General features: G+C 49.7%; 6 protein-coding genes across 6 annotated transcripts; 3 read left to right on the plus strand and 3 right to left on the minus strand.

Moving 5' to 3' along the window:
• Nucleotides 1-4,023: 4,023 nt before the first annotated feature.
• Nucleotides 4,024-4,325, plus strand: LTR84_012611 (uncharacterized protein; the record flags this gene model as incomplete). The annotated part of the gene is made up of 2 exons (XM_064856130.1): nucleotides 4,024-4,119; nucleotides 4,209-4,325. The coding sequence occupies 2 exons, from the start codon at nucleotides 4,024-4,026 to the stop codon at nucleotides 4,323-4,325; spliced, it is 213 nt and encodes a 70-aa protein (XP_064708030.1).
• Nucleotides 4,326-5,038: 713 nt separating this feature from the next.
• LTR84_012612 (uncharacterized protein) lies at nucleotides 5,039-6,193 on the plus strand (the record flags this gene model as incomplete). Its single annotated transcript, XM_064856131.1, has 3 exons — nucleotides 5,039-5,205; nucleotides 5,259-5,274; nucleotides 5,399-6,193. 3 exons carry the CDS (start codon nucleotides 5,039-5,041, stop codon nucleotides 6,191-6,193), a joined length of 978 nt encoding a protein of 325 aa, XP_064708031.1.
• Nucleotides 6,194-6,648: 455 nt separating this feature from the next.
• LTR84_012613 (uncharacterized protein) lies at nucleotides 6,649-7,110 on the minus strand (the record flags this gene model as incomplete). Its single annotated transcript, XM_064856132.1, has 1 exon — nucleotides 6,649-7,110. One exon carries the CDS (start codon nucleotides 7,108-7,110, stop codon nucleotides 6,649-6,651), a length of 462 nt encoding a protein of 153 aa, XP_064708032.1.
• Nucleotides 7,111-8,160: 1,050 nt separating this feature from the next.
• Nucleotides 8,161-9,399, minus strand: LTR84_012614 (uncharacterized protein; the record flags this gene model as incomplete). Its single annotated transcript, XM_064856133.1, has 2 exons — nucleotides 8,161-8,905; nucleotides 8,954-9,399. 2 exons carry the CDS (start codon nucleotides 9,397-9,399, stop codon nucleotides 8,161-8,163), a joined length of 1,191 nt encoding a protein of 396 aa, XP_064708033.1.
• Nucleotides 9,400-9,881: 482 nt separating this feature from the next.
• On the minus strand, nucleotides 9,882-10,703 carry LTR84_012615 (uncharacterized protein; the record flags this gene model as incomplete). Its single annotated transcript, XM_064856134.1, has 1 exon — nucleotides 9,882-10,703. The coding sequence occupies one exon, from the start codon at nucleotides 10,701-10,703 to the stop codon at nucleotides 9,882-9,884; it is 822 nt and encodes a 273-aa protein (XP_064708034.1).
• A 486-nt stretch (nucleotides 10,704-11,189) lies between these two features.
• Nucleotides 11,190-12,309, plus strand: LTR84_012616 (uncharacterized protein; the record flags this gene model as incomplete). The annotated part of the gene is made up of 3 exons (XM_064856135.1): nucleotides 11,190-11,870; nucleotides 11,923-12,071; nucleotides 12,147-12,309. The coding sequence occupies 3 exons, from the start codon at nucleotides 11,190-11,192 to the stop codon at nucleotides 12,307-12,309; spliced, it is 993 nt and encodes a 330-aa protein (XP_064708035.1).
• Nucleotides 12,310-12,411: the final 102 nt, after the last annotated feature.

Raw genomic sequence — 12,411 nt, forward strand, 5'->3', positions numbered from 1 at the left:
ACAAAATATGAGAATACAAGCACAAAATCACTGGCCGCGACGATATTTTCTCAGTAAGTAACGCAAAAATACTCAAGATGTCAACACCATCATTGGGTCAAGAGCTTGAACGTGGGGGACAACCCTCAGAAAGCCGCGGGTCAGCATCAACCCATAATGATAGCAGACCCTCTTGCCATGGACGATGGGACTGTATAAGCTGTATCAGACAGCAAAGGGCGCTCTTGGAACGGTACAGCACGTTCAACGGTGAGTCGATGGTGGCCTGGGCAAGGCATGGGATGTTGAAGCAGCTCATCACGTGGATTCTCATCATCCACGAGTTTGCAAACAATCTTCGCACGGTGGTGATGTATTTTCCAGAACTGGATCGACACAATACCACTGGGATTCAGCGCAACGCATGTCTAGGCCGGCTTGACAAGGTCTGTGGCCACTGCGTTCCCCTTTTTGCAAAGCTGCTGAATCTCATTGAGCTTAATCAAGATCATAGATTCATGCAGTCCCGTGTCGATCCTGGGTACAGAACGACGTACATAGCGATGGCTCCCACCTTGCAATTCGTCCTCAAAGAGCTTTCATGGGTGTATACGTTGATATTCCTACCCCAACGTCAACATACCTCTCCGCGTAAGCTTTCAACAGTGTGCACCGCGTTCTACAATGCAAGTCTGGCTGACTGCTGCCGGGAATTGCAGAAGTTACATCTCTTGTACTTCTTCCAACCCACATCAGAAGACGGTAGGGGAATGTACTTCCGGGGGCTCCCGACTTTTTGGGTGCCCGAGGGCTTCTTGTTTTACAAGGCAGTCCCTCTAGATCGTCCGATGCCAACCCTTCGACATCTCGATGAGTGTGAAAACTGGAGGGTCCATTTCTTGGGACCAGAAGAGAGCCAGGAAGAAGGGACAGAACCAGAGGCTGAAGTTTGCAGCATCTGCCAGGAAGTTGCCAAAGCAGGCCAAGCTCTGCCAGGAGAGCCGCCACACCGACATGTTACTCGGCCACCCTGTTGCCAGGGCAGGGCATGTGTACATGTAATGTGCTACTTCTGGTGGGTGAAAACTCACGGTACCTGCCATTGTTGCAGAAGTGAACTCAGTGCTGAGTATATACAAGACTTGACCAGCCAATTCTTCGCGGAATGGCGATCTCGAATCGCGCGATTTCCCAAACTGATCGAGTTCGAGGAGCAGGCGGACCCGGTGACTTGCCACTGTGCAGACCCACCTAGAAGATAATAAAAGTGTTGCGTTGATAGCAATGAGCACACCAGTTGATATGTTGTCTTATTAATAAGTAAAGGAATAAGTGTGGTTGACAAAGAATAATTCATCCATGTGGGAAATTTGCTGATCGAGACTCAATTTGAGGTTAGTTTAGGGGGCCGAGGTACCTACTCAGGAGTATCAAGACGCGTCCACGCTTGAACTCATGGGCCATGGCTCATGATAAGCGAGATGCAATGAGCGGAGTGTCAGAGCCGGACCCTCTGTTCGAAAAATCACTCTTTCGACCATTTCAGCGGATGTGAGGCTGCGATAAGGTTTCCATTCATGGAATTGCACAATCTTTAGCCACGGAAACCCGAGAGTCGATGATGTCCAGCTCGGCTGAAACCCCCGTGTTCGATCTCGACAAGCTGTACGATGCGATCGCGTGAATAACAACAGCTATCATCCGACCGAAGGGACAATCGCGGTGGATCCTGTCATGGAGGCTCTCGATGAACTGGCCATTGCGAGAGAGGAGTTCGACCTCAAAAGCTTTTGGGATGCCAGGTGTAAAGTGTTACGACTTGCTAGTAGGGTAGTATTGCTTCAACAAGAAACGGCATCTCGCTTTGATCCCACGGGTTCTCCCAATCTACCCACGAGAACGAGACTGACTCTTGACCATAACAGCTGATCCATTTGGCCTGTTTCGATTGCCTGGACTTTTGTGCCACCTGAGCTCACTGTGTAATGGTGCTCAACAAAAATAGACCACATTACCCTTATGAGGATGTGAGACAGCTTCTCAAAGGCGCAACTAGTAGGCTTGTGTGTCCTGCCTTGGCTGGAACAAACCAAAAAGAGGCACCGTGGTGGTCCTTGGGATGGATGGGTGGGTGGACGGGTGTGGCTCAAATGGCTCATCGAAACAAATACCTAGTATTTTATTGTGCGCGCATATTCTAGTTCGTTTTGACCTCTCATATTGACGAGAGTCCTATATCAATGATGACAATAGAAATGCCCACGACCAAGTTGCTTCCCTACTTAGGTAGACATATGCCTAAGAATGGCCAGTCAGGTTGGAAGCCAAGGCATCGCAGACAAGACCTCCGATTCGATCTTAGTCTAGGTAAACTTTTAACTAGGGCAAGGCTCTAGAACTTGAGGGTCGCGCTCGGGTGCGTTAAGCATAAGCCCATGGGGATGTTGGCTAATAATTACCTAGGTAATAATGAGGCGCTTGGGACGTGGACAACAGGGTTCAGGCGTTGCTGGCTTTGCACCTTTGGAGGGCACGGAGGCCCGAGCCCGCCTGAGGGGAAATCACAGCCCCATGGTCCCCCTCGGGCCCCTCTCTGAGTCAAGCTGAGGTCGAGTCATTTTTTCCACGCAGTTTTTGCCGCCCGAGCACCAGCTCCCCAATAATAATAGTACTGAGTCAAAGTTAAAACTCTGGGTGCGCCCTCCAAAAGCCGCGCACTCTTTGTCCTTGTCACCTTTCAAAGTGACTTTTGTCCACACCCATTTCTTTTGACCCAAGCTCCATTTTGCAGTTGTCGCGGACGACTGCTTTCCCTCACCTCACTATCTCAAGTCGAGTATTCCCTCAGAGTATGAACAAGCCCTCTACGATTCCCACGGACCGCTTCTGTGAGGCCTGCGACGAGCCTGGATAACTGGGCCGAAGCAAGAAGCACCAGGCCTTACTGGATAGTATACCGAATCGTTTTAAACCACATCCTCGGTCGCCGTGGAGCGAGAGACGCAACAAGCCTAGAACGAACAAAGGTATTTGCGGACGCTCACAACTGGCCTATTCGTGAGGCTGAATATTTGATTGCAGCACAAAGAAAACCACTCAAGATGTGTCTCGAGCGCCTAGTCAGCCTACGCTGCAACCATTATGAATCCTACAAGATGGACAAAGGCGGTTGTAAATACCAGGCTGGTCGCCAATGTCCAAACTACGTCCAGCTGAAGATTCGCGAGGACAAATATCGCAGCTGCCCGAACTGCAAGGCACAGGGTCTTGTTGCGGTAGGAATTGCCAGCTTCAGTCTGAGGGGAGGTAAATGACTGCAGACAACACGAATGGAACCGTACAGCTTGGGATACAGGTTCAAGAAGAATATATTCCACTGGGCTATATATGAGGAGCAAAGTGATGTTTGTAGTATACTTTGCGGGATATATGCCTGGGATTTCACTCAAGAGCTACACTCATTTACTATGCGCTGAACACTCCTTGTGTAATCTATCTTTCTGATCGCTCTGGAACTGATTCAATATCTACTACTGCCTCAGCTGTGAGTTTGAGAATGTGGGTGCTTTGCATTTACTACTTGCGTGTCTTCCTGCTGTATAACCGACCATAGGAAGAGGGATATTTATCAGTCAATCAATCCACCTATTTTGGGTAACTACTTGTTTCTTTTGATCTACATAAAGTTTCCTTAACCGTTCAGTTGCATGCAAGATCGGTGATACAGTTTTTCCCAGGAAGGGTTTACAGGGTTCGTACCGTGGTTCGCAGACCCTCGCATCATTCGTAAGGCACAAACGTCATAGTAGGTGATGGTGGGCTGTCTGGTGGGGTGCCAACCAGTCTGTGACAATATATCAAGTGCCTGGACATCTTGACATTTATTCTGTCTCGATCCTGAACTTTCATCTATACCTACTCATACTCTGCTCCAGTATTACAACTTTGTGAGTAGACTGGGCCCTATCAATTTCCAGAAGACCATATGAGTACTAACATCTACACCACCAGACTCAGACCCAACACAAAGAAACTCATCTCAACATGTCTGCACCCAACGCCGGTCGCCAGTCCCCAGAGCCTGAGAACCAGAGTGGTTCCCAGCAGCAAGCTCATCCCGCTCAACCAGGTAGTGGAAAGGTGAGTTACTCCTCAATACCAACCATTGACTCGAGTCTCAGTCGCTCCGTGTTAGATTCTAGTGTCAGTGGCTAACTAGTTCATCGCAGATCGACAATTCAAAGGGAAAGAATGAGGGCAAAGAAGACCAGACCTCCGGTCTATCGGACAACCCGACCCATCCCCTCGCTGCGCATGCCGAGGAGACCACGTCGAAGAAGGTCTAGGCAATATGATGGATAGGAAGAACAATATTTCAACCCAGATACAAAATGGGATAAAATAGAAGAATGTGTGGATCTAATTGCCTAAGTGCCCGATTCAAATTGAACCTGACGCTGATGCATTGGATAATTCTTGCACAGTTCGTCACTCCAGGAGTGTTGGTGATCCTGCGCATGAGCCCTGAGCACAAACACCAAACGTAGTTTTTGCGCCCAGATTTGACATAAAACAAGCTGTGCAACCTGTGACATCGTATCTCAATTTGTGTATATAGGCAAGAGTGGGAATGCGAATCCATTGATCGCGTGCCATCATGTAAGCATATATTTCAGCCATCGCTTTGACAGAGCAATGGCCTTTGCTGCCGATGCTGTATTAATGTGCAGCATGCTCGACTCTATTTCCCAACCCTGAAATCAACCGTTTCGACTGCTATTCATTCGCTCCGGAAGTTATATCCATCCATATTTTTCCGTCAACCACAATGCCGCGACGGTTAGAAACATTCAAGACGTGACGTCAAGCGCAGAGTGAGCTACGGCTCGGCCCGTCTTTTAGCGGCCGATCTCCAGACCGAAACGCCTTTTCCAAAAAAACCGTCCATCCACAATTGATCTGGCATCAAACGGTAAACAATCGCATGCACCCAAAATTCATCTTTTTGGTGTTCATATCCCAGGTCAGCCTCTTTGATTTTTCATTCTTACTCTAAGCCATGCTTCGTTTCGCATGCATTCCATTCAATGCGCTCCTCTTCTTTTATTTGTCACTTTCTTCTGCTGTCAATGCTGCTCAGGAGAAGGTCTTGTCAGATCCTACTCCAAATAGAAGGGGATACACCAAGGGTGACTTGATCCCTGTCAGCTGCCTCAATAGGACAATGTGAGCTCTCTCTAATAAGTTGACGATGATAATGCCATTACTTACCTTCATAGTGACACTGGTGAACATGTACGTTCTCCCTACCTGCATTTCCAACTCGTCCTCATTCTTGTGACGACCGTGTCCTTTCTCCCTGGCTCTGAAATATAAAATATGAGATATATGAAACGTGCAACAACTCACACAACAACAGATCACCGACAACCATGGCAATCTCCAATACATCCCATTCCCTACCTGCAATGAAACGAGCCAACCGCTGTCCTTCCTCTACAACACTCCTCAAACACAAACATGCACCATCGACTCCTTACCCGACGAGCTTTATCACCTCTTCGAGTTCTTCGTTCACAGCGATGTCCCTTTGACATGCCGGGTCCCCTCATACCCTCTTTCTCAGAACGGACAAGGGATATCGTCCTCGCTACCCGGTGTAGACGGCACGGGAGCTGATAAAGATCAGTGGACGCCATTCACAATCGCACTGCAGGGCACCCTCCAGCTCTCCCACCTCCACCTCCACACAAACATCAATGTCCTCTTCCACATATCGCCCGAGTCGGAAACGCCAGGAGAAGTAGTCCAGTCTCATCTCATCGCCTCGACAGCGTATTCACTCCCCAACACGACTTCGAGCACACCTTCAGAGGGCCCGAAGATCGTCCGTAATGAACCCGTCGTTCTGACATTCAACATCGGCTGGGTCGACGGGGCGGTCCTGCCTGGCATGGCTGGACGTCCGGTGCTGGGGATCAGGAACCACAGCGTTGGGTTCTCGCTGCTCAGCTTCTTCGCAATTGCCGCGAGTGCTGGTGTCGGCGCCATGGCGATGCTTGTCTACGAGCGCCGCAAGAGCGGGAGGAGCGGCGTGTACGGAAATGGCATTCTGGGAGGGAACGTGGGCAACGGCGTGGTAAGATCTTCGGGCTATGGGGGCTACGGGGGCTACGGTGGGTATAGCGGCAGCACTGTGGGCAAAAGAGACTGAAACATGCCTCGAATTGTCCTCCGAGTTGGCTGCGACTACGAGCACACGCTTGCCACCTGGATAATGGGACTTGGACAATCGCCCTGTTGGAAATGTCGAGCCTGGTACCAACCACCTTTTTGACGGTCTTCGATGTTAAGTGGAGAATTCCAACCCAGATGTTCATTGCACCCAGCGTTCGGGGTCGGCCGGGCCGCCTGTCGAGTCTACACCTGTCAAATGCTCAAACCCATTCCACTATGTAATTGGAAGTGGGCGACATCAACAGGAAATGTATAGGGAAAAGTTGACGGCATTGCTCATCTCGATCGGTAGACAAAAATGATAACCACGAACATTTCAAGTTCTGTTCCAGCATTCCCTATTCGTCTTGAACGGAAGAACCAACCAACAATTCCTCTTCGCCATCAGTGGTGGAATGCGCCACTTTGCTCACTTCGCCATTTTAAAGCGATCTATTTACCCGGCTCACCATTCCTGATTCTTTTTTCCGAATCCGCTGTTTTTGACGCGACCACGACTCGTCTTCCACTAGCAATGCGAGAGCTACAGTAGGTGGCTTGCCGATGGTCATCGATACTGTGTGTTGCCGCTTTTGATATCTCCTGAACCAGTGAGATCACCTCCCAGTCGTCGCCGTTTCTGTGCCTTTCTTGGGCATCTGTGGAGGGAGCACGACCTCCTTTCCCTTTTTCTTGTCTTTCGAGTCCGACCTCAATACTCTTGTCGCCTTCGGCATTCTCCCCATCGGCGTTGAACCGATCAATATCGGGAGTTAATAACAGATGCCCAATGTCTTCCCACTCAGACCCGTCATCGGAGATATCCCAGCATATCTCGCTCTCAACTCCCGGTGACTCGTCCATATCGTCGTCACCCTCTTCCTCCCCGTCATCGCCGCGATGGTAAGCGGCCATATCAAGCCCGGACAGTCGATGCGCTATGTTCAAGATCGGGCGGACCAGGTGTCTCGTCGGGAATGTTGGACGCGTCATTCGAGCGCCGTTGGAACTTCGAGGCCCGGGGATGAGAAGGCCGAGGGTCTCCATTCCCACGCTTTCTGACAACGGTGATCACTTTAAGGGTTGCTCCGCGACCCGAGTGTGGCTTGTATCTATGTTTATTGCCACCTGGAAGGAATATGGCTTTTCGATCTTCCCCAGATCGAACGCTGGATGCGTGGAATCTTTCTTGATTTATGTGGATCAACGGATTGCCGATGCTGGGGGACTTGAACATTCTGATCCTGATCCAGGAGGGACTGGGCCGTTGATTTCGCCCCTTTATACACCAACATCAAGTAATATGCAACCTATCACCACTTGAAGAGCCATATCTATTTTCACCCGCGACTGCTCTCGGTGCCTTCGCCATTATTCTCACAGATTCCAAACGCAGCGTCGCAAGGAAATTGCTTCGAGTCATGACGGACGACAGCAGTGCTTGAAGACCTGCGTTTGGTGATGCATAAGTACTGTTGACGGAAGTGGTTCAAGCTTGGGAGAAACGACAAACGAAGATAGACAATATTAATTCTCCTTGGTTTCCGTGATCAACTCTTGGCCTCGAATATTGAAACTTCCTCGTTATGGCAAGTGAAAGAATGAGAGATCCTGTGTTCACGGCCTGCTTGCAATGATGAACAGATTCGAAACGCGTTTTCAATTGAATGAGAGGAAGAATTCCAATAGGAGGGTTCAGAAGAATTGCGGTACAGCCTTCCAAACTTCCTCATATTCGTAGTTGATTATAGTCTACTGAAGATCTAACTCTCATATGAATTATGAATCAAGATCAATACCTGCTCACTCCCCAACCTGATCAACGACGACTTCCAGAGATCGCATCCTATAGTTCGCTGGTTCTGTTTTAGGAATAATAATATTGTGGTATGAAGTACATTCTTTCGCGTCTTGTTCTCTCCATCGATAATCAGAACTGGCCTGCAGTATCCGGGGTAGATCGAGCTAACGCAGTGCAGCACTTTCGTGATCCTTGCTGAAATCGGGGGTGGTCAATTCGGGCTTGACAAACGGCTTTGTCAGACGGTAGCTCCAGCCAGCCTTTGGCTCAGCATCATCCTTCTTGCTCTCGTCACCCAAACCGGTATTGGACAGGCGGCTGATCACTTTGCTCAGGGTCCTGGCACCTGGAGTGCTCATCAGAGTCAAGCTGCGTTTCTTTGACTTGGCTTCTGGAGTCTCACTGGCGATATCATCTCCAGTGGTAACACGCCGCTCAAGCCTGCTGGGCATCGTGTCGATTTCTGGGATTTGACTTAGCTGTGCAATCGATGGGTCCCGAGCGTGAGCATGAGAGATCCACTTGTGCTTGAGGGAATTGGGCACATCGTGTGCGTTCAAGTCTAGTATCGAGCTATGCACAACAAGTCGAACACCACGTTTGGAGAACCTACGTACGAGCTGATCATCTTTTTGTTTGGTTTCTTGATGTCTGCTCGCTGGAAGGACGTCTGCCACAAGAGGGACATCTACACCAGTTGCTGAGGATAGCTTCCGACCATGAGCACCCGGTTCAAAGGAAGGGGTCTCACCAGGACTTTCGTGAGATGATGGTGAACTGTATTGAGGAGTGGTCCGTGCAAGGTTTTGTAGGTCTGTGATGGCGTTCCTGCTGGCAAAGACGGACTCAAGGATTGCCCAATCTTCGGAAAGGGTATGAGGGGAGGATTCTGCTAGTCGGCCAGGTGAGCTGCATTGATCAGTTATGGACTTGATAGAAACAGAACTTGAATCTTACTTTTGAGTGCCATAGGCTTTTCCATGGCGGATAACGGTCCGCATGACGGTCAAGGTTGTTTTGCTTGCAGCGAGATGTTTCTGCAGTTTGTTCACATATCTCTTCTTGTGAAGCCAACCAATGGCATTCAAGTCTGGTCTGTCGGACTTTCTCATTGCCGTAGCACAGTCGAAAACATCATCAAGAATTCCGTGCAGATGAGCGAGGATTTCAGCCAGATCTTGATGAAATGCCGTGGTGTATTGCTCCCCATGACGATTGACAGCCTTTTCGAGACCGGAAAGTTCATCAGAAAGCAGAATGAGCTCCTTGGACACAGCTTGGATATCTTCAGCAGTACTTTCATGGCCGCAGGTAAGCTGCAAGCCATTCAGCTCCGCAGAGAGGCTTCCTGCGCGCTCCGCGAGGAGACCAAGATCAGGCTTTGGAGTGGTTTGGTGGTCCATGACAAGGGGAGTTTCTGAAGGAAAGGAAGAGGGAGGGGTTGAAAGGGAGAAAAGAGGTCGAAGGCAGAGTACCTAGGTAGACGTCAAGTCAAGAAATGATAGACTAGTAGATGAAGGTGGACTGCCACGCCGTGGAGGCAACTGCCATTCACTGCATCGTGGGTGCTTTCACTGAGGAAGTCGCACTTTGATGACTCGGATCCGGGAAAACATTACAGCAACACTGAAGATATTAGCAGTAGCAGGAGCGGTCCTCGATCTCCTGGCCGGGACTATTCCCTCATGTCTTGGTGTCTGGACGTGTCCTCTCGCTTATTGTAGTGATATTTCATATCTCTCGAAAGGGTCGGATGTTGCCTGCAATAGAGTTTCCCCTTGTCCCTACAAAATGGCTGTTAGACTTGAAGGGGCTTGGAGGAGGCCGCACTGTCAACGTCGAGTCAGATAGCCAGTATGAAGAATAAGTCATGCCCTTCCTCGTATCAATCCCCAAATAGATCCTCCAGAGTCTGAAGCATCCTTTTCTGCAATTCTCTCAATTCGCCTTTGTCGATTCTTCCTTTCAAGTTCCCAGCCTTTTCCGGCCCTTGTTCCAGTATCACCAGCTCGTGCTTTATTGAGTAGAAGGGGATTCCCAAATTCTTCAGCTGTCGGTCATAGTCTGATGCCAATGCCACAAGCCCAGCGAACACTTTTCTATCGTATGCTGCCAGTTCTGCTGCATTGGCTTTCGGGTCACTTGGGGCTACTGGTACTGCTTTACCACCAATTGACTGTAGCAAAGCCGCAACCTGCTGAGAAGTGCCGGTTCGTCCTTCTTGCCGAGCCATGATAGCCTCTCTGCCAGCCCACCACTGGCGCTCATGCTTATGCTGTTCGGTAATGAGATGCTTGATTCGCGCAGACACTTTTTCGTCTGGGACCAGATATTTAGTGACATGTTTCAATGCCGCTGGCCAGGTAGTGATGGTCGAAGCATCTGGGATTGCTGGAGTGGTGGATCTGTCACGCGAGATTGGAGCAGGAGCCACTGGGAGCCGGGCTTGCTGAACAGAAGTCTGAGTGTGAGATCGTGATATTGGTGGTGGTGTGATAGGCTTGATCTCGCTCACTGGTTGAGACAGAAATCCTAGCCCTGGGATTGAAGATGTGGATTGGAACGGCAAGGTGGCAACGGGAGTAGCATAGCTATCGGCCCCTGATGGACCTATAGGATGGCTATTTGTTGGCGTGTTTGTACGAGGAATATAGCTATTCAGGGTTGCAAGGACACGATAGAGCTCTGGATTTCCCTGACCAGCCATTCTGATCCTTCAGAACGGATTTGAAAGAGCGTGTTGTGAGCACCCTCCAGTCATGGCCATATGCACGAAGACCAAATCCAGATCCTCAGCTTGCACAACGAACAGCGAGCGGCCTTGGGGTAGTCTTGAAATCACAAGTATCTGACAGAGGCAGCGTCTTAAGTCATCCAATATGTGAGGTTGGGTCGTCGAGGTCTTGGCGCGGCCTTGCTGCACGAACCCCCCTCAGCGGGTGCTCCCACAGTCTGTTCCAGGCGATTTAGGGACAAACCGGAGATGTCCTCCCCGAAACATCTTAACTAACCACGACACGTGGAGAAATTAGGACATCAGCGTGGTGAATCCAAGCTTTGGTACCCAGGTAGGCAGATGGCAAGGATCCATCGTAAGGATAAAACACTTATTCCCACATCTCACATTGTCAGACCAAGCGTTCGACCGAGATCTTCTAAAAGGCTTTGAACCAGTAAACTGAGTTCTATAAACATGGCAACATCGACCACCAAAACAAGAAGGAGAAGATTGAGGATTTGTCTATCTATTGACTTTGACGCACTGTCTGGCTACCTGGGCACTGGACATGATCCAGCCAATACCCTGTCGGACTACTCTGCAGGGGTGTTCTCGGCGAACGTTGGTGTTGGGAGACTACTGCGCTTGTTCAAGAAACATGGCATCTCTGAGAAAGTGACGTGGTTTATCCCCGGACACAGCCTGGAGACGTTTCCAGTCCAAGCCCAAGAAATCCTACAAAGTGGTGCTGAAATTGGTCTACACGGGTATAGCCATGAAGGAGCGTATGCCATGACGGTACAACAGGAAAAGGATGTGTTGGAAAAATGCATTGATATCATTACCAAGCTACAGAATGGTAAGAGGCCCGTGGGGTATCGGGCGCCATTGTACCAGATCCGCGAAACAACCGTCCGCCTGCTTCAAGAGCACGACTTTCTATATGATTCCAGTATGAATGCGCATGATGCGCAGCCATATTTCCTGCCCAGGCCTTTTCCTGAACAGCCACCACATGTCCCAGATTACAGCAAGGATGCTAGCAGTTGGATGATTCCCACACCACTTCCACAGCAGCCAGCAATTGGTACCACCGAGGCCGATGAATCGCTGGTTGAGATTCCTGGCTCATGGTACACGGAAGACATGACACCAGTAAGTTTTGCTGTCACCGTGGTTTCGAAAGTGATAGTATTGACCTGGAAAGCTTGGGTTCTACCCATATGCAGCCAATACGCAAGGCTACGTAGGGGTTGATCTGGTGGAAAAGATGTGGTGGGATCGATTTGACTGGATCTGGGAGAATGAGAGCTGGTTGGACGAGGAACCGGGACAAGGATATGGCTCAGTCTTCCCGTAAGTGCCACTCGTTACCACCTTTCCCTTTGAAGCAGGCGATTTTACTGATTATGTGGCACTTCCACCCTGTAGAATGATATGGCATCCTGAAAGCTCCGGGAGAGCCCATATTGTGGGCATGATTGACAAATTCATTGCCAAACTAGTAGCTCGGATTCAGGCCGCAGAAGACGGAGAGATCACTTTTGAAACGATGGAAGAGGTTGCACATGGGTGGAAACATCGTGGACAGTAATCACCTCATGCTTAGATACCCACCTCTGTAGGTAGGCAAGGAAATGAATTGTCGCCCTCTCCCCTGTCTTCTGGGAGAATCTGGTCTAGTCAGTTCAGATGG

Source organism: Exophiala bonariae (genome assembly GCF_035927105.1).
Source record: "Exophiala bonariae strain CCFEE 5792 chromosome Unknown scaffold_8, whole genome shotgun sequence".
In the NCBI taxonomy this organism is placed as follows: Eukaryota; Fungi; Ascomycota; class Eurotiomycetes; order Chaetothyriales; family Herpotrichiellaceae; genus Exophiala; species Exophiala bonariae.